We start from the raw sequence: 21939 nt of genomic DNA, 5'->3' as shown, positions 1-21939 counted from the left end.
TCACATTTCTCTTTATAATTCATACATTTCTTTCTTGTCTTTTTAAACTTTTTATTCCCTTTCTCTTCTTTCTCCTCTTTGCGTTTCCAATTTTGGAAATCTCAACCCTCCATTTCTCTTTTTTTTTTAAATTTCAATTTTTTAAAAAATTTCTTTAATTTCAGGTTCCTTTGTCTATGCCAGTGCTACTATCAATATGATCATAATATAATCTGTAACCATTGGCACATTTCTTAAGCAGACCATCTTTAAATTCCTTTAATGATTTCCCCCCATCAATTTCCTCCACTGTGACATTAATTAAAACCAAACATTCAAATTGATTTTTAATAATCAGTCTTAACGTAGTTTTCATCTGTATAAATTCCTGCAGCTTCCAAAGTCTGTTGGTCCAATTCATCAGTAAAAGCTTCCTTTGAATCCACATCTTGTATATTGCCACCAACTCCATTCCAGCTTTATTGTAATCATTTGTTGAGAGTTTTGAATCTTTAATACTGTTGCAAATGTCATCAAACAACTCTCTTACTTTCTGCATTTCAATCTTTTCAGTATATGGAAGCAACTTTTCCAGCTGTGAAAAAAAAAGATTTTTCCAACAGGCCTAACACCTCACTTCCATCAACCATCTTTTGTTATTTGAAATATGAAATAATTTTAATTTTTTCCCCTTGTAATTCTTTCAAAGTTCAAAGTCAAGAAAGGGACACCGTATTTTTCTTTCCTTCCTTCATTATCACATATTTAAATATCAACAGTCAAGCCTATCTCTTCTCCAAGGTTACAGCAATCCAGATGTTCTCAGCCAAAAGTCAATTCAAGTCTTCCACAATAAATTCACCAGCAACAGATGGCAGCACCACTCAAACAGCAAGTTTCCTTATATTCATTTTCAGTCCAAACAAGGATTTTAAACTGTCTTTTCAATTTGTTTTTATTTGTTTTTTATTCAAATCCCAATTTATAGGTTCCAACAAAAATAGTCTATCAACCTGGGTATTAGCTATGAATTTCTGAGCCACTTCAATAGGAATTAAATGCTTCTTCTTGCTAATTAGCCACTTCTTCATTCTTGTCTTTATCTTCAACTCAAAAATCCAAAAGTATAGTTCTTAGAGAGTTTTTAATCCAGCAAAAAGCTCATTATCTTAAATGCACTTTCTCTTCCACCTCCAGCACAAAAGCTTACAATTTCTTTTTTTTCTGGATGACTATCATCGTCTGTTTCAATTCTTTCTGTTACATACTGAAACCATGGCTATGGTGACCAAAGCCACTCCTCACCGCCAATGGTGGAGGCTCTAGACGGGCTTTCCATGGGGTATGCTGACTCCAAAAAGGATTGCCCACCAAGTCCCATTCTGCGCCTCCCCTTCAGGGAGGCTTTGGGCCGATTCAAACTAATCAGCACCCCCAAGTTACAGGAGTTCGGATATTCTCCCGCAAAAGTGCAGAGAACTCCATTCAGCTGCAGCAAGTGGCCACGCCCTGAGTAGCGTAGTTCAATGGGGAGGCTACTGTAGGGCAACCTGTTTGGAGGAACCTGGGTGGGGCAATCCCCTGGGACTGCCAGCTTGCAGCTGGGATTCTGAAGGAGAATCCTCCAGTTGCAGCATGCAGGTAGAGGAGAAGCGGGAATCACTTCCCCCTCCCCCCGCTTGATCGCTGCAGGAAAAAGAGGGCACTCGGAAGACCTCGGAGGGCAGGCTCCATTTTGGTGGGCGATCACTGTTGGGATGAGTAGTTCAGCGCGGAGACTATTGTAGGGAGACCTATTTGGAGGTACCTAGATGGGAGAGTCCTGCCAAATTCAGCTGTATTTTTTCCTTTCCAGACCAGCTCCAAGTAGGCACTGCAGGTGGCAGCACAAGAGCTGCTGAAGTTTGTGCACTGCTTGCTTGGAGCTGCTCTGGAAAGGAAAAAAGCCTCTTGTGGGGAGGGAGGGAAACGATGGCTACAGGCATGCAATGATGGCATGGCCAGTGAAGCAAGCCAAGAGGCTCCACTTAAGGTGGCGGGACCGAGCGTGCTGCTGCCAGACAGGGAACAGCAGGTCCCAGCGGGGAGAAGCCCAAGCTACGGGATCCACCACTCCTACCCCACCCAGCATCACCACCCTGCCCTCACCGGCTGCTGGTCCACTGGTTCTCCAGAGCACCTGGGGCCATGGAAGAAGCCTGATTGATCAGGGAGGGAGGGAAGCTATGGCTTACCTTGCTCTGCTCCCTGAGGAAGCAACCACCAGGATCCATAAATCTGACCAACTGGCCCATGCGCATGCGCACTCTAGAAACAGGAATATTATCTTCCTGGAGTGCACATATGCAATGGGCAGCTGCTCTTTCAGTTTCCAGCATACCTGTGTGCATGAAAACTAGCTGGCTGGAGCACTGGAACCCAAAACAGCAATGAACACCTGGCGTGCTGGGAAAAATGGCTCTGCATGCCACTTCCTACACATGTGCCATAGGTTTGCCTATAAAGTATTTCTACATAGGAATAAATTCACCTGCCTGAGAAGCAGCATGATTAATCAGTTCTTATTTTTATTAAGATAGGACTGAGGTTTCATTTTTTCATCTTTGCTCTGGACATGAAGATTTTCTGGATGTATGCTTGTAACTCTTGAGTGTGGCAAAATTACATTCGAGACACTAGCACTGACATTGGTGGGATGAAGATAGTTGAGAAGATGCTGTTATCTGGAAGGACCTGATAGGATAATTGCTCCAGTAAAATGAGTTGAGAGGCCCAACCGTATTCTTAGAAATAATAAAACCAATTTAAGGAATATAAAATAATCTTGTCATAAAATGAAATCATATTTTAATAAAACAATTTTATTATATTAACTTTATATTAAAATAAATGAATTACAATGGATAAATATTATTTAAGCGTGGACATATTCTCATGGGCACACATAGGTTGAAGAAGTTATTAGGAATTATGGAGATTTAAAGTTAAATCTCTGTTTTGTTTCAGAGTTGCCTTGAAAAGGTTTCTATCAGAATAAGACATGTCATAAACAATGGCTGAGTTTAAACATCTTAGGGAAAAGATGGATGCGGAAAATACAAAAACTAAATTTGATAAAGAGCAAAGAAAGAAATACAATTCTTCTAAGGCAGTCTTTCTCTATATGCTCTCCAAATTTGAGAGGCCGGGTGAATTAACTTGGCACCGCCTGTCAGCTGATGCGATCCCGTGCAGTAGCGTGGGAACACCCCAGAGTACTCTGTTGGCCGCTCAGGCATTCTGGGAAGCCGGGGGCGGGGCGAGCTCCCTTTATCAGGGCCTGCTCACCACCCTGGCTTCCCTTACCCTCCGAGCTCGACGCCCAGCAGACACCCACCCACCCATCCTCCACTTAATCCAGGATGTTTTTTAAAGGTTGCCTAGTTTGGGACTGAGTAGGAATTTTTTGCAATCTTAGAGAATTTGCTACGAATTGTATTTTTCGCCTACTCCATTCTGGACGAGTAAAATGGATTTGTGGTTACAGGGTGCATCTGCATGTAAATAGGTTTTGATTCAACAATTGGATGTACAGTATATATACTTGGTCACTGTATGGCAGAAATGGGGCGGAAAGGGTATCAGTAGCAACTGTGTGTTCTCCTTTGGGGCATCTTTTGTAAGATGATAGGCACCCCCGTTGCACAACTCATGCTTCCGAACCGGATGGAGTGGTGTGAAGGGGGTGTCTTTGGGGCTCACCTATGTCATTTTCGGTTCCGGGTCATGCAGGGTGAGTCCTCCCACACGCTGGGCATGGCTTTACGGGCTGGGTATAGGTGGGGCATGCCTCACCCTGACTTGGCATGGAGTTACGTCCATTAAGTTGCCCAAGCATGTCTATGTTCAGGAAACTCTGCCCCATTTAGCGACCCCTTTCTGTTAATATTTAATAAAGTGACTCCATTTTACCCAGCTTGGTGTCCGAGTGTTTATTTCCCGTCCAATGCAAATATTTTCCTGGACCAGAACATACTTACTTTTGGATGGCAGTTTAAGATGCTTGGAATGCATAGCTGAAGAAGAATCAACTAAAATATGCTTGTAAATAAGACAAACTACAAATCAATGGAAAAATATTCTCTCAGAAATCTTTCAAACCCCAAAACTAAAAGGGCAATAACAATGCAGTCTGTGGTAGCTGTATTATATTATACTCTATTGAATTCCTCTAGGAATCACATTGCATCTATTAGAAATTGCTGAATTAAGCCTTTGACAGTCACTGTAGCCATATCTATTCATGGTACTGACTTCTGCTTTTCTGAATGAATTAATAGGAAGAAAATAATGTGGCTTCCACAAGGCTTCCTTTCCTTTCCAAGGCAGGAAATCCTGTATGGTTAGATACAATATACATCATGCAAGGGGATTTAATGCTATTCCGCTGAAATGCCAACATTATCAGTACATCACAGGAAATTATTCTTTATTTTCAGTAGTTGCAGAACAGGGTTTCTTTAGATTCAAGGTCAGCATAAATGCATCATTGCTTCCTTATCATTGCAAAGCAGCTGTGTGGAGTTGCAAGACACAGTGCAGTTTCATGTTGCTGAATACCTCTTTTCATACAGCTAAAGCATATCTAGAGGAATGATGGGGAGAATGCTTTGAACTCTACATTTTGGTTCAACTTATCATGTTCTAAGCATGACTAAAATAAATTATTATGGGCAAGTAGAAGATAAACTGAATTTAATTTTTTTAAATGATATTCAGAAAGGAATAAAAGATAGTGAATTGGAAAACAGGAAGTGCAGTTTTAAGTTATCAATGTGAACTCTTGCTCTCTGTATTTGTCTGGTGGAATAGGGAAGTTGAACCTTTCCAAATATAGGGACTCCCCCCAAATTGGAATGGAGGTATAAAATCACAGCTTCCAAATGAATTTGCATTCTCCGATATTCTCTGAAGAATATGCCAGATATTTTGAATAAGAAACAATAGATCCTGGGTGGCTCTACTGTAAAACTACTGTATGCCACTAGGTCTACATATTTCTTGTTTTGCAAACACTGTAATATTTGGTAGGACATTTTATTTTCTATAGGAGAATTATTCCCAATCAACAGAAATCATATTTGCAATTGAAAAATAAATACTGTGTTCCTGGCAAAACTAATCTTCCTTATTAGTTGGGTAATTAATTAATTCTGCCATCCGAAAAACAACATATGCTAAGCGGTATTACTAATAAGAAATAAAGCACTGGATGGGATTCCATCACAAACAGTGTCAAACAAGGGTGTGTGTTGGCACCGACTTTGTTCAGCATAATGTTTTCAGCCATGGCATCAAATGCATTCCAGAACAATTCATTGGGAGTTAGCCTGAGATACAGGACCGATGGGAAACTGTTCAACCTGCAAAGACTCTAGGCCAGTGATGGCAAACCTATGGAGCCATATCTTCTGGCAGTTCAGCATTTGCCCTAGCTCAGCATGCATGTGTGTGCTGGCCAGCTGATTTTTGGCTTGCATAGAGGCTCTGGGATGGTGTTTTTGGCTTCCAGAGGGCCTCCGGGGGGATGGGGAGGCCATTTTTACCTTCTTCTGACTCCAGGGAAGCATTTGGAGCTGCAGAGGGCAAAACATGAGCCTACTGGGCTCACCAGAAGTTGGGAAACAGGCCATTTCCAGCCTCCAGAGGGTCTCCAGGGGGTTGGGGAAGCTATTTTCACCCTCCCCAGGCATTGAATTATGGGTGTGGGCACTCACACATGCACGACTGTGTGCATGCACACTCTTTCGGCACCCAAGGGGGAAAAAGATTCGCCATCACTGCTCTAGGCTGTCACCAAGATAAAGGAGACTTTGCTATGTGACCTCCTCTTTGCTGTTGACTGTGTTCTGAATGCTGGATCAGGGAAGGAAATATAAGCCAGTGTGGATAATTTTGCAACAGCATGGGACAACTTTGGTCTCCTTATCAACATAAGGAAGACCAAAGTGATGCATCAGTCAGCTCCGAAAGCGAAGTAGCAGGAGTCCACCATCAAAACAAAGGGACAAATGTTACAAGCAGTGGTCCAATTTAACTACCTTGGCAGCACCTCTCCCATGCAATGACAATTGACATTGAAGTCATTTTGGTACTTCAAGCAGATATGTTAATATAAGGAAATGCAACACGCTAAATTATGCATATATAACATTATATAACAATTATATATCTGAGAATTATCTATCACTCTCATAAAAACTGTTTTCTACAAAAACTGTAAATACAAATATTTATTAACATAAACATGTTTTATGTTAATAAACATTTCAGTTATTTCATTATTATGGACTTAAAAGATTTTGTGCTATAAAATAAAGATAGTGATATATATAATCAAAATGGTATAACATGTATAGAAAGGAAAGTTATATATGTTAATTTACATTTTTAATACTATTGTAATTTTATAACATTTTTAACCATGGTGAAAACACCATTCATTTAAAATTAAATGTCAGATTAAAAGATTAAAAAGTCAAACTTCTCATTATTATCATCTGCAGAATAATTATTTAATTTATCTTCTTTTCTATGCTGCAATTATTTTTAAAATTTTAATCCCACCTTTAATTAATTTCATAAATAACTAAAGGTGGCAAACATACGGTACCTATTTCTTTTATTTTTTAAAATGCATTAAATTAAAACTTTTTTTAAAAAAGGTCATGTTCCCATGTTACCTGATAACAAAAGTCCTAAAGGTACAAATTAAAAATGCAATGAAATCCATCAACAGATCCACATCAATCACAACTCATCTATAAAAATAATTAATCAATTCAAGAAATGAAAAAGCACACTAAATGGGATCTTGAGGTGTTAGAATTGTGCATATATACCTGATGCTGAAAATATCAGGGTGATGATATCAGTCCAGTGAGATTTTCAGGAAAAGACATGAAATATACTCTCACTGCCATTTACCTAATACAGTACTGATATTAAAAATAAAATAGGCTAAGCATAACCTTTGGGTTATAGAATTCCTTCCTGCTCTTTTACTAGCAGTGGCCATACACAGCATGTTATTTTTTCTTTGTATTTCTGCTTTTCTCTCATATTGTGTCTACCTGCCTTTCTGTGAATGTGTGCATTTGAAATAGGTGGCTGTATATTGTCTGGGTGACATAACCAGGAGGTGGGGGGGGGGCTTACAATGGAATATCTGGCAGCATTCCAAGGCATTGGTCAACTCTATCCCGTGAAGATGCTTTGGGAGAATTATTTTTTCAAAAACTTTTTTCCTATATAACTCCAAGCTGGAACTGACCCATGTTTTTAAGAATTACCGGTATGTTTTTATTTTATTTATTACATTTATCTCACCTTTCATTCAGGAGCTCAGGGAACTAGGAGATTGTGAATTCTAATCTTGCCATAGGAATGTGTTAGTTTGGTTTAAAATCCCCATTATTATGATGATAATGCCAGGAGGATAAAACAACTTGTATCAGAGAGTTTAATGTGTGGTTAAGGCAGTGGTGTAAAGCTGAAGGTTTTGGCTATGTAAGTCATGATGTCAGTAGGTGGTCGAATAGGGAGTTGTTTAAGAGGGATGGTTTGCATCCATCATACAGAGGTACCCAGGTGCTCGGTGAGGAGTTCAGAACTTTTTTGGACAGGCATTTAAACTAGGTAAAGGGGACAGAGATATAACTGATGTGGATGATTTCTGTCCCCAACCAGTGAGGATAAATCAGTTTCTGGAAGCTTATGAAAAGGGAGCTGCAAATAAAATGGATGTAGTTGCTGATGATAAGGGGCAAACTAATAATGAAAACAATGTTCTTCGGGTAATGTGCACGAATGCTCGAAGCTTGAGCAACAAGCTCTGTGAGTTAATGGCCATAATATCTAGAGATAATTTGGATCTGGCTTCCATAACTGAGACATGGTTTAAGGATTCTAATGAATGGGAAATATCCATACAAGGATATACACTGTATAGGAAGGATAGAATAGAGAGAAGGGGAGGCGGAGTAGCCATTTATGTTAAGGAAAGTCTAAAAACAACACTAATTCAAAATACATGTAAAGATCTGGAGACTCTCTGGGTTTGCATGCAAAATAAAGAAGGTTCTGTCATTAGACTTGGGGTGATCTATAGGCCTCCAGGGCAATCTGAGGAATATGACAACAAGATGGTGGATGAAATTACCCAAATGGCAGTAAAGGGAGATATTGTGGTTATGGGTGATTTCAACATGCCTGATGTTGACTGGAATATCCCCAGTGCCCTTACATGCAAAAGTAAGAATATAGTAGAGGCCTTTACAGGAGCAGCTCTGGCACAGCTGGTTAAGACACCGACTAGAGGGGAGAATATTCTAGATTTAGTCTTTACGAATGGGAAATAGGTTTCAGAGATTAAGGAGGGAGAAAATTTAGGTTGCAGTGACCATCTATGTTTGTGGTTTCATGTAAAAACTGACTGTGAGCAATCCTATACTTCAACCAAAGTACAGTGGTACCTCAAGATACGAACCCCTCGTCTTACGAACAACTCGTGATACGAACCCGGGGTTCAGAAAAAATTTGCCTCTTCTTACGAACTTTTTTCGACTTACGAACCGGCGTTCGGAGACTGCTGGGAAGCCACGCGGCTGTTTTAAAAGGTGACAGCCTGGCGGCGGGGCTTCCCAGCAGCCTCCCGAATGCTGGTTCATAACTCGAAAAAAGTTCGTAAGAAGAGGCAAAATTTTTCTGAACCCCGGGTTCGGTTCGGGAGGTTGCTGGGAAGCCCCCCAGCCCGGCTGTCACTTTTTAAAACAGCCGCGCGGCTTCCCAGCAGTCGCTGAATGCCGAACGCGGAAGTTCGGGTTTGGCGTTCGGCTTCGGGAAGCTGCTGGGAAGCCACGCGGCTGTTTTAAAAGGTGACAGTCGGCCTGGGGGGCTTCCCAGCAACCTCCCGAACCCCGAACTTTTGCCGAACTTCCGGGTTTGGGGTTCGGGAGGTTGCTGGGAAGCCCCCCAGGCCGGCTGTCACCTTTTAAAACAGCCACGCGGCTTCCCAGCAGACGCCGAACGTGGAAGTTCGGGTTTGGCATTCGGCTTTGGGAAGCTGCTGGGAAGCCGCGCGGCTGTTTTAAAAGGTGACAGCCGGCCTGGGGGGCTTCCCAGCAACCTCCCGAACCCCGAACTTTTGCCGAACTTCCTAGAGGTATAACAAGCAGGAAGAGGGATATAGAGTGCTGGTGAGACCACATTTGGAATACTGTGTTCAGTTCTGGAGACCTCACCTACAAAAAGATATTGACAAAATTGAATGGGTCCAAAGACGGACTACAAGAATGGTGGAAGGTCTTAAGCATAAAATGTATCAGGAAAGACTTAATGAACTCAATTTGTATAGTCTGGAGTACAGAAGGAAAAGGGGGGACATGATCGAAACATTTAAATATGTCAAAGGGTTAAATAAGGTTCAAGAGGAAAGTGTTTTAAACAGGAAAGTGAACACAAGAACAAGGGGACACAATCTGAAGTTAGTTGGGGGAAAGATCAAAAGCAACATGAGAAAATACTATTTTACTGAAAGAGTAGTAGATTCTTGGAACAAACTTCCAGCAGACGTGGTTGGTAAATCCACAATAATTGAATTTAAACATGCCCGGGATAAACATAGATCCATCCTTAGATAAAATACAAAAAATAGTATAAGGGCAGACTAGATGGACCATAAGGTCTTTTTCTGTCGTCAGTCTTCTATGTTTCTATGATAATTTGATTACAAATTTCCTTTATTTATCTTTCTGTGAAATAACATAATTTTCTGCCAGGTACAAGGGATGTTGGATTTGTCTCAGTACTTTGGAATAACTGTCTTAGAAAACTTTCCTAGTTTTTTTCCTAAGTCTCTATGTTTATTTTTCAGTAGCTTTTAGATGACAAAATTAAAAGACTATGCTATTGAATATTGAGATAGCTTTATTCAATTTTGTTTCAAATAGCTTGGAATCAGGTAAAGTGATGTGTTTAGAAAACACGGAACAGAAATCTAATGCAAAAAAAACAGGAACAGTGGAGATCACATTTTTAATGAAAAAGTAAAGGAGTCTCCAAAGGACAGCTATTATAAGTAAGGTTTTTAATTAGATCACAACAAATTATAGGCAGCTTTTTAAAACATGTGGATATCAGACAACCTGATTTGTCCACTAAATAATTTTTTATGATGAGCAAGAAGTAAGGGGAAAAGAATGTGTAAAAGAATGTCAATGGTAAGCCATCATCTTATTGATTGAACTTAAGTCCATAATACATCATGTGAAAAGCTGGACTAGGAGGAGTAGAAATTACAATTGAAATTGCTTGGGAAAAACATACGCAAATTGAAAAATACAAAATATTTTCTTGAAAGGAAAAGATAAATGCTAGTCTCCAACTCAGTATTAAAAAGAAAATACTGAATAGACCATTGACCCCTTTCACCCCAGAGAAAAATCTTGGAAGATGAATATTTGTTGGATGAGGAAATGTCCACTAGTGGCCAGCTAAATTTCTGGGACAGGGCCTCGAATCGAGATGCAGGCACCACTCTGAGTAATCTATGTTGGTCCTGCTCAGCCAGTCCACCTGCACATTCAAGATTCTGGATGGATGTTCCTCCCGGATGGAACATACATGTAGGTCTGCCCAGAGATCCAACCTCTGCACCTCATGCATGAGATGGTTGGAACAGGAGCCTCCCTGACAGATGATGTGTAATATGGTGACCAAATTGTCCATTAGGATAAAGACATGGTGGATGGCCAGTAGATGCTCAAAATGCCATAGAGTTAGATGGACAGCTCTCAGCTCCAACTAATATGTTGATTGATAAGTTCGACAGGCACCAACATCTTTGTGTCACTTGGGACTGGACATAAACTCCCCACCCGAAGAGATTGGCATCTGTAGTTATTGTGATGTTGGTGGACTTTTGACTTAAACCTTTTTTCATGGCATTGAATGTGCACCAATGAAGGGATCGAAGGTCGGTCGACAGAATTCATACTTGGTTCTGGAGTTGCTGTTGTTGCTGTTGTTGCTGTTGTTCACCTAATGCAGTAACAGGAACCATTGGAGAATGTGAGCGTGTATTGCCAAAGGCACAATGTTGATGCAGGAGATCATTTTCCCCAGAAGCTGAGAAAGGACAGCCAATGGGACTGATCTTTTGTCTCCAGATTTGAGTGACAAGAGAAAGGAGGCTGTGATGGAGGAAGGAGGATCTCACTGAGAGAGCTCAGCCTGTTAAAACTGAAGCGAGGCTTTCCAGAGGTCGAGGAAATTAAAGCACAAGCATTCATTATAAAAATGAAGTTAACTTTTTATTGTAAATGTAGAAAAAAGTATTTTTGCCGGAGTGGCATGAATACACGTCTTACATCTTAGCTACTAAGAGAAAGAAGGTGTCTGCCAGCTTCTCTTCCTGCATGAGGGAGGAAGTGAGCAAAGCACTGTTACATCATAGAGAGGGAGGAGCTACATTAACAAACAGAGTTAACCATTTAACTACAGGATGTTTCTTAATGTCTTTGGAGGCTGTCAATCCACAGCGTGACAGGCTGGACAGATGGTCTAGCGATAAAAAGAGGTCACAGGTTTTGGTGTTTAGCATGGCGCACAAGTGAAGAAGACTGGTGGTTGGAGTCAGATGGTTTTTGATGAATTGACAGAGAGGTCGGCATCTCTTGCAGGGTCTGAATTGTAACTCAAAGATCCTATTGTGCTTGCAGAGGAGAAGGCAACTGGATAAAGATGTCATCTAAGTAACATTGCAGCCTTATTGGCCGTATCCTGAGATTTGCTGCCACTGCAGCTAATAGCTTGGTGAAGGTTCGAGGGGTCAATGACAGGCCAAATGGCAGGGCTTTGTACTGGTAGTGAACCCATGCAAAGTAAAACCATAGAAACCTTCTATGCAATGGTTGGATAAGCACATGGAGGTAGGTTTCTTTGAGATCTATGGATGTCATTAGATCATCCTGCCCAATGCAACCCAGGATGGATTTCAGGGATTGCATTTTGAAATGCTTGTATGCTAAGTGGATGTTGAGCTGTTTTAAGTCTAGGGTCTGTTCTGGGTCCTATTCTTTTTAATACATTTCTGAGTGACATAGGGGAAGGTTTGGTAGGGAAGGTTTGCCTATTTGCCGATGACTCTAAAGTGTGCAATAGAATTGATATTCCTGGAGGCGTCTGTAATATGGTAAATGATTTAGCTTTACTAGATAAATGGTCAAAGCAATGGAAACTGCAGTTTAAAGTTTCCAAATGTAAAATAATTCACTTGGGGAAAAGGAATCCTCAATCTGAGTATTGTATTGGCAGTTCTGTGTTAGCAAAAACTTCAGAAGAAAAGGGTTTAGGGATAGTGATTTCAGACAGTCTCAAAATGGGTGAACAGTGCAGTCAGGTGGGTAGGGAAAGCAAGTAGGATGCTTGGCTGCATAGCTAGAGGTATAGCAAGCAGGAAGAGGGAGATTATGATCCCGCTATATAGAGTGCTGGTGAGACCACATTTGGAATACTGTGTTCAGTTCTGGAGACCTCACCTACAAAAAGATATTGACAAAATTGAACGGGTCCAAAGACGGTCTACAAGAATGGTGGAAGGTCTTAAGCATAAAACGTATCAGGAAAGACTTAATGAACTCAATCTGTATAGTCTGGAAGACAGAAGGAAATGGGGGGACATGATCGAAACATGTAAATATGTTAAAGGGTTAAATAAGGTCCAGGAGGGAAGTGTTTTTAATAGGAAAGTGAACACAAGAACAAGGGGACACAATCTGAAGTTAGTTGGGGGAAAGATCAAAAGCAACATGAGAAAATATTATTTTACTGAAAGAGTAGTAGAGTAGTAGTAACTTCCAGCAGACGTGGTAGATAAATCCACATTAACTGAATTTAAACATGCCTGGGATAAACATATATCCATCCTAAGATAAAATACAGAAAATAGTATAAGGGCAGACTAGATGGACCATGAGGTCTTTTTCTGCCATCAGACTCCTCTGTTTCTCTGTTTGTAGAATAGCTCTCCATCCCCACCCCAATCCGAGCTTTTGGGAACTAGGACTAGAAACCTAGGTCTTCCTGTCCCGAGGGAACTGTCTCTACAGCAATTATGTCCAACAAGTGTTGGATCTTGGTTTCCATGAGACACCTCTTGTTGGAATTGATGGAAACAGGGCACCAAATGAAATATCTTGGGGGCTAAAAGATTAATAAAAGTTAGAATAGAACCAAAGGTAATGAAGAATTTATCGGCCACTGGCCTATGACAACAGGTTTAGTAGATGCAAGAGTGCTGGTGCCTCTTTCTCCACCCTTGTTGAAAGGCAGGGCAATTGTTGCTATCACTACTATATCTCTGCAATCACTGAGGACAAGATGCTGTTGCAATTGTTGTCATTTGAAGTTAGGGAAGATGGAAGAAGACCAGATCAACACATTGCAGGTTAGAAACTTGTCTTCATTGCTGCAACGGTAGCCTTTGGTTTAGTAAAATATGTTTGAAAATATAGGCTAGGTGCAGGCCATCACAGCCTATGCTTTCTCCTATGATTTTGCTTGGTGTTAGAGTGAGAAGTGTGTGAAAGAGAAAAGTATAGGATACCCCCCGCCCCAAAACAGGCCAGAGAATATTTCCTCAGCCCGAAGCCCTAATGGAAGCAAATACCCAAGGAGTATGAGAAATACTAAACTGAAACAGTTTCCCCCACCTCCCAGAAGCCCTCTGGAGGCCGGAGACCTTACTTCTTCTTAATCCTGTTTGAGAATGATAGAGTTGGCATTATAACCATGCCCTAATTGGCAGAGCACAGCAGATAAACCCTATTTGAGATCTGCCAACAGTAAGTACCATACCTGCATTTGAAGATTCAAGAGCCAGTTAGTGCTTTGTTAAAGGAGGAACTAATAATTATTGCCATGTAAGGCAGTGATTCATTCATCCTTCTATTAGAATAGTTTTAGTCTTGTGACCTTATCAATAAAAGAAAATACATAATTTAAATCCAGAATACAGTGATAAAATACATATGTGGTAATGCAAGGAGTCGGCCAATCAGATAAGTGACTCTTCTTTGAAGAGAACCCCAATTTTTTTGATGTATCAGGTTCTTAGCTTAATCGCCTTAATTAAAAAATTAGCACTTCTGTTTACAATATTGGATGTGAGCTGGATGTGAGTCCAGGGCATCCAATAAGCCACAGTCGGCTTTGCCCTACCTGTACCGCACTCGTGTACTTTGGAGCTCTGCAGCCAGGTCACCCCCATGCCCCATCCCACCACCTGCCTCACCTCACCCTCAATGGTGAGACCAACAGCAGCAGCAGCCCTATCCAACAGAAACCCTGCCACCCTTCCACTCTTCTCCAGCCCAGGAAGCCCGTGAGCCTGGAGGGGAAGGGGACCGGGGCTGGGCTGCAGGGTCCTTCCTGGTGCCCCACGAGCTTGAGGGCTGGACACACACAGTAGTTTTTATGGGAAATGGGGAGGGAGAAGGAATGAGGAAGAGAAGAAAAGGCAACAGTTTCTGGAAGCCATTGTGCCCACAATAGAGGTATCATGGCAGAATCAGTTGAGGAGGAGCAGAGGTGGACTTTGGGCTTTCAGAGTTTTGTGTGTGGTGTCACAGAGGCCACCATCACCACTTGCCTGCCAGCTTCCAAGCTTTTCCTCAGTGGTGCTTTCTGTGCTGACTACAACAGTGGCATACTTAGCAGGAGGGGGACAGGCTTCGCTTCCTTGTCAGCTGAGCTTTACGAGTCTATCCGACCAGGTGCATTTGGTCCTTCGAACTGACTCTTGGGTTGCATAAGATCATACTCCCCACAAAAGCAGGTCCACAATTTGCGAGTTCTCTAGGATCCTCCTACTTGATCAGGAGGTAGAGAGTGTGGCTAAAGGATATTTTATTCATTCCAATATCTAGACAGTATTGTGGGAGCTGCATTGATTACCAATATGTTTTTTGAAAAATTCAAACTGACAGTTATGATTATAAAGCTTTTCGTAGTTTGGGTCAAAGTTATCAGTGGAACCACCATCTTCTCTGAATCAAATTTGCCCTATCCTGTGTATTTGATCTCAGAGAGCAAGATTCAGCTCTCCCGACTTGGAGCATGAGGGGATTGATGATCTGGAAGAAGATTGTTACATGAAACCCAGATGGTTCCAACATTCTTAATAGTTAGGAAAGATGATAAAAATGGTGCTCTCCCACCATGTATTTGATATTCAAATGCCACCACTGTACTATTGTATGTAGTTATTTGTGAATTTTATAATTCCAAAGATTCGCAAATAAATGAACTCTGATTTTCATTCTTAACATCTTCTTGATAATTGCAATATATTTCTAGAAATGTTGTGAAATATATGGATGCAATAGTAATTCATCTTGCCTTCAAACAGAGAGCATTATTGAAGAATATTTGTTGATATTAAACAAAATCTCCAAATATTTCCATGCTAAATAGTAACTCTGAACATATATGTTAGTTACATCAACTATGATTGTAAGTCGCCCAGCCACCCTGAGTAAGATGTGTGGCCAATACATTTTACAAATAAATAACCTGTCCATTCATTACTACCAGCCTCTTCACAAACCACAGTAGTTAATTTGACTAAACAATGAGCCAGAAAAACTACTGATGACCATAAATGGACAAGCACATTAAGGAACCTATTTGGAACTATCTGACCTACACTTCAAGAGGTGATCTCAGAAACATTTGATATCCCATTAACTCCAGTAGGATGTTGTAATAGTACACAAGTGAATCTTGTTTTAGGCCTAATGGATTTTTGATAAACAAATAATGGTAGAGTATTACTTCAAATGGCCTATAAACAAAGCAATTCAGTTCATTTCATGCTTGCTTTTTTTAAAGAGACACTAATACATAAAATAGCAACTGATAAGATACAGCTTGCTTCATTTGTCACACTGGGATGAAACACAAAATATTTAAGTATTCATCTAAGGATATAAATATTGATAGAAAGAATAAAAGAAATTTAATAGTTAGCCTCATTCATGAAACTCTGTTAAGGATTAAACTACTTCTTATTCCATCGCAGAAAGATCACCATTTGAACTAACGGGGGGGGGGGGGGGGGGAAGCTTCCATAAAACTCATTAGCAATAAGGTTTTTCTACAACTCATCCTGTCAAGTCTAATTGTGTCCAGAGGAAACATTAGGGAAACAAGCATTATGTACTTTTGAAAGGTGCCAAAGAACATCTTCCAACAAAAGATTTGGTGGAAGAGAAGCTGCTCTGTAAAATGAAGAAACGGTTATCTCACTTATTTCGGGCTAAGATAATTCAGTGACATTTCAGGAGATTCAGTTAAATTAGGAATGATTTCTTTTAAAAAAACATCTAAACCTAAACAAACAAACATTTACTGAATAATCTAAAGAGGATTTCACTCTGAATTTCATTGTTAGTTTTCCTGTACAAATAGAAGAAACTGAAAAAAATAAATCTTAACAAAAGAAGACAAACCATGCAGAGATCTTACCACAAAGAATGCAGGAGTTTAAAAGAATACAGGTTGCTAAAGAGTTTCAGTGTTTCATCACAAGTTTTCAATTGAATCTTGTGAGTCTATTAATAGTTATACAAAGGGGATTTATTTGTTACATGTGCATTTATGTTTTTAATTAGAAGCTTATATTAGTGAGGGAATTGTAGAGGGGGGAAAAGGCAGAATAAACAGAATGAGATGAAGTAGTTGGAAAGAATAAAGTCCTTAATAAAACCCAATATGAATTCAAAACTACTGTTGGGTGAACTGAACTCCCACATGTCGGGTCCATACTGAATTTTGCGATGTTCGGTATGCCGAATCCGAACCCGGTTTTTAAAAAAATCCGTGCTGAAGTTCAGGGTTCGGGTTCAACGTTCCCTCAAACAGCGCGAAATGCCGCCACCTGGGAGGAGAGTGGGGAATCCCATCGTGGCATTCCCCATCTCCTTTTGCTTGCTGCGCTGCAAGCAAAAGCAGCTGGGAAAAGCAGATGGAATTCCGGGGGCGGAGTTTTGACGTCACATATACTTCTTCCTGACCTCCCTTTACTTGCTTGGAAGAGAGGCCAGAAACATACCTAATTCTATAGTGTAATGGTTAGCACGCTCGACTTTGAATCGAACGATCGGGGTTCAAATCCTGGTAGAACCACCTGTTTTTTAATTTTTTAATTTTTATTTATTTATTTATTTATTTAGTAGTAGTAGTAGTAGTAGTAGTAGTAGTAGTAGTAGTAGTAGTATCATCATCATCATCATCATCATTCTTCTTTATATAATAAAAGGGGTTTGGGTCCTTTTAATCCTTTCTTAGTGGGGAAAAAAGAAAGCATTAAAAAGACCCTCCAGCACTTGGGGGGCAAAAGGGAACCTTCCCAATGTGCCAATGGAAATAATTAATAAATAATGATGATGATAATGATGATGATAATAATAATAATAATAATAATAAATAAATGAAAATTTTAAAAATTCCACCGGGATTTGAACCCCGATCGCTAGATTCAAAGTCGAGAGTGCTAACCATTACACTATAGAATTTGCTATGCTTCTGACCTCTCTTCCAAGCAAGTAAAGGGAGGTTTCTCTATGATGGAATCATATAACTGCTACTGCTGCTGCTGCAAAAAAAAATTAAATATACCATGCGGTAAAATATCCCCTACGAGCCTGGTTAGATTTTTTTTTTAAATTAAAATTTCATTTTTTATTTCAAATTGAAAGAATAGCCTGAAATAGGAAAGCAGGAGGGCAAATGAGCTAAATGCAAAGCAGGTTACTTAATTCTTCCAACTTCAGAGCAAGAGAGAAATTCCAGCACCGCATAAGAGCAGCAATTTCCCACCACCACTCCGCAGAATGGAAAAGTGAATTGCTTTTCTCTTTGATTCCGTCTGGGAGGCTAAAGCTGGGGGCAGGAAAGGCTCATGGGGGGGGGGGGGGCGGATGGAGTGTTGTTGTTTTTTTAAATCCTGTGTGGGATGAAAATGCTTCACAATCCTGTCCCTTCATCCCACATGACTCAGTTGTTTAATGACAGGGGAGCTCCCTTTACTTGCTTGGAAGAGAGGCCAGAAGCATAGCTAATTTTATAGTGTAATAGTTAGCACTCTTGACTTTGAATCTAGCGATCGGGGTTCGAATCCCGGTGGAACCACCTTTTTAATTTTTTTAAATTTTTATTTATTTATTTATTTATTATTATTATCATCATCATCATCATCATTCATTAATTAATTATTTCCATGGGCACATCGGGAAGGTTCCCTTTTGCCCCCCAAGAGCTGGAGGGTCTTTTTAATGCTTTCTTTTTTTCCCACTAAGAAAGGATTAACAAGACCCAAACTCCTTTTATTATATAAAGAAGCATGATGATGATGATGATGATGATGATGATGATGATGATGATACTACTACTACTAATAATAATAATAATAAATGATTCAAAGTCGAAAGAGCTAACCATTACACTATGTTTCCGGCCCCTCTTCCAAGCAAGTAAAGGGAGGTCCTTTCAGCAAAAGGAGCTTGGAAATCCCACAATTTCATTGTCATGGAATGTTCGGGTTCAAGTTCGGTGATGTCATCCGAATTTTTTGTAAAGTCCGCCTGAATCCGCAGAACCCGAATTTCGTCAGGTTCGCCCATCACTATTCAAAACCTTAGATATCAAGAGCCTTTACTGCACCATTCCAATACTCCACAGACATGCTAGATAATTCTGATTAACACTGTCATATAAATTAAAAATGACCACAATCTTGGATCCTTTAATAAGCGATATGAAAGGAGGAAAAAGGATTTATGAAGTATGAACTATGAAGTACTAAGAACTGAATACAATGAAAAATAGTCCAAAATATACCAAATTAAGAATTAAACTAATATGTGGAAGTTTTACTTAATAAAATCTACATAAAGAGAGTAAAAACTGTTACTAGTACTATAGGTTCAGAAATGAAACTGGTTAAACAAAACTTCATGTGACAACTCATGAAGTCTGAACTTCCCATCACTATTACTTTTTTTACCTATTTTTCATGAAAAGAAGCTTTCTGTAACTTTTTGAAGGAGGACAAGGCAAACCCAGAAAACAAAATGTATTTGCAATACTGATAACTTATTTGATTTTCAACATTAACTTGTTTATTCCTAAAAACAAAAATATTTAAAGCTCCACAGCTTGTAGCTCCATTTGTAAAAGAATGAACATCCAACTTGTATACCACGTATATTTGTCAGCAAATCAAGTCATTACATGTTATATTTTAAAATGTCACTACTGCATATCTATTTTTTCTATTATTTGAACACCAGTTAAGTAGCTGGATGATTTTATTTCCATTAACAATTTTTTTGGAAGAAGAGAAAATAGAATAAAAACTCGAGTTTTTTAAATATATTTTTTGTAACATGAAAAAGGTAATAACTGAAGAAAAACACATGAAATGGACAAACCACTGTGGTTCTCTTTACCTCTAATAGGATTAGTTTTAAAAAAAGTATTTTGAACAGCCCTGACAGAGTGAATGAAGTAAACTGAATTTATATGCAGATGTGAACTGGCAACAACCTTCCTTTCATCAAATCAATGTCCAAAATAATTTAAGAGTAACTAGACAAGTTTGCTCAAAAAAAGGAAAACTATGCATTGCAATTATTATGTGGACAATTAACTTTAAAAAAAATTAAACCTCTCTTCCAGATTTCTGCTCAGGAAGAGTTATAAAGATGGCTGGTAAGTCTATACAGTAAGTCTTCGGAGAGGGGCGGCATACAAATCTAAGTAATAAATAAATAAATAAAATAAATAGGCTTGCTTACCAATGTCCCACCCATTCCTTTTTCTCAGATTGACCAATGAACTGGATGACTCCCAGGTTAGTGTCTCCTGGAAGTTGGAGCACTTACCATTTAAAACGATTTAATTTTACCTCGACACAGCTGCCACATCCACACAATATTACTACAGTCCATCAACAGTTTCCGTGAATGGATTTTCTTGTCACCCTTTTCATTCAATGCAATTTATCTCAAGATTGCCAAGATTCTAATCCACACTAGTATCTGTGTACCCAGATCATACAGTGGCTATCTTTTTCCGGCTGATTAATCCGGAAGGACGGATTTTCACTCTGTCCTTGGCACGAAGAAGGCAGGGAAGCGCAACCAAATAGGTGATGGTAGCGATGGGGGAATAAAGAGAAAAAAACTACATCCTAACCCACCCTGGCTTTTTTACCTTTCACTTGACTTTCGTACTCAGCTACGATCTCTTTGTCCTTTTTGAATCTGCTTGAGGATGACATTATCCAGACGATTATTTTCTTTTTACACGGCTAGAGAAGACTCCGGAGTTGGGATTACAGGATTACCGTCTTCCCACAGAGAAAGGGGGATCGAGTGGGTTAGACGCGGCACTAAGCAACGCGTCCCACGCTAGAGCCTGCCGGTTCTGGGAGTAGCCGACAGTAGGTCCCTCCAGCTCACCTCCACCAAAGAGGGGCTGAAAAGAAGGCTTTAAAGTAATCCTGGGGCGGGCACCATCTCCAGCAGTGAAGATTGGCCTTCTTTCGCTCCGTACTGTGGCTGCTCTTTTTCGAAGCTTCGATTAAGTCACTGGAACCGTCGGGTGTTCCCCGAAAGCATCGCTTGCCTTGGGCGAGGAGAAGGGATGGATCCTGGATCGTGCTCGGCTAGTCTCCGCCGCGTCCGGCAGCACTCGAGGAGCTCTCGGCAGCCGCTATCGCTGTTGTCGCCTCCTCCCGGAGAGCGAGAGCTACGCAGGCGACCCGCTCCCAAGAGATATGGGCGAGTCACCGTCTAACTCAACCCCCAGCAGCCCCTCAAAGCGTCTCCCGGAGAAACCAGCAGCCTCGCCCTCCCAACAAAGTTCTCGCTTCACCCTTCCCTTCGCCTGCTCCCCCTCGCTTCACCTCCTCCACCTGGTGGTGACGCCGTCCGCCCTTTAACTGAGGCCGCCGCTTCCCTCCGTTGTTGGTCTGAAACGGGAAAGAAGACCAGCAGCGCATCCGAAGGCGCTCAAGCAAAGAGAAAGACTTCAGTCTCCTGCCCAGTGGCGTCCAAGTGCCTATTGGGTTCTTTCCCCACCCTGCGAGGAGCGACGTCTCTAATAGCCAACGGCAACTACCCAAGTTCTTCTGCCGCCCAATGGCAGAGAGCAGAAGGTGGGACGTAGCGAGCGAGGTTGCTGAGTGCCTCCCGGGGTGAAGAAGCGAGCGGCCTGTGCCCAGGTTGGAGACTGTGCTGAAGCGCCGGCTTTGGTAAGCGCGCTACTGCTGAGCGGAACTCAAAGCAGCTGCAGAGGAGGAGGGATGGCAGTTGAACCGCGCGGCGCCTGCCCCTTTCCCTCTCCCGGCGAGCATCTGGCTGGTGAGCGGGGTTGTGCTGGGCGAAGATAAGGCGTCGGAAAGCTCTCGATCCCGGCGTAGAAAGTAAATGCGCCTCCGTTGGATGACATAAAGCTGGAAGACGGAGGTGGGAGGAGGAAAGAGAAGGGCGGTTGCTTAGTTTGGAGATCACGTCTGCAACCTTGTCGCAAGATCGCTACAGCATTGTTTCCCCGTGTTCGCTTGAAAACCGCGTTCATCTAGGTGCCGCCGCCTATCTTCCACGAATGCGCCTGGAAGTATTAGAAGTAACCACACCCATCTTTTGTGGAAGACACGCGCGCACGGTCCAGATCCGAAGGCGAAGGCATAACTTAATGCCACGGAGAAGGCCCTCGAATTCGAAATATATGCTTGCAAGACTATGACAGAAAATTAAGCTGTTATTGTTAAGTTGCCAGCAAGATTTCTTGTTTTTCTAAACTGTTTCCAAGATTGTCGATCGAAATTGATGTTTGGTAACATTTAAGCAATGT

The 21939-nt window shown here is 40.9% G+C and overlaps 1 protein-coding gene across 2 annotated transcripts in view; it reads right to left on the bottom strand.

Annotated features, from left to right (window-relative positions):
- Nucleotides 1-21663, bottom strand: part of SRGAP1 (SLIT-ROBO Rho GTPase activating protein 1) — a 214757-nt gene extending 193094 nt beyond the window's left edge. For both annotated transcript variants that reach the window (XM_070755623.1, XM_070755624.1), the window contains exon 1: nt 20296-21663. In XM_070755623.1, the coding sequence (XP_070611724.1) occupies nt 20296-20362 (67 nt within the window). In that variant the 5' untranslated portion in view covers nt 20363-21663. The remainder of the gene's footprint in view (nt 1-20295) is intronic.
- Between the last annotated feature and the right edge of the window lie 276 nt (nt 21664-21939).

This window comes from Erythrolamprus reginae, chromosome 6, assembly GCF_031021105.1.
Source record: "Erythrolamprus reginae isolate rEryReg1 chromosome 6, rEryReg1.hap1, whole genome shotgun sequence".
Lineage (NCBI taxonomy): Eukaryota > Metazoa > Chordata > Lepidosauria > Squamata > Dipsadidae > Erythrolamprus > Erythrolamprus reginae.
This window is presented reverse-complemented; position numbering and strand designations above follow the sequence as displayed.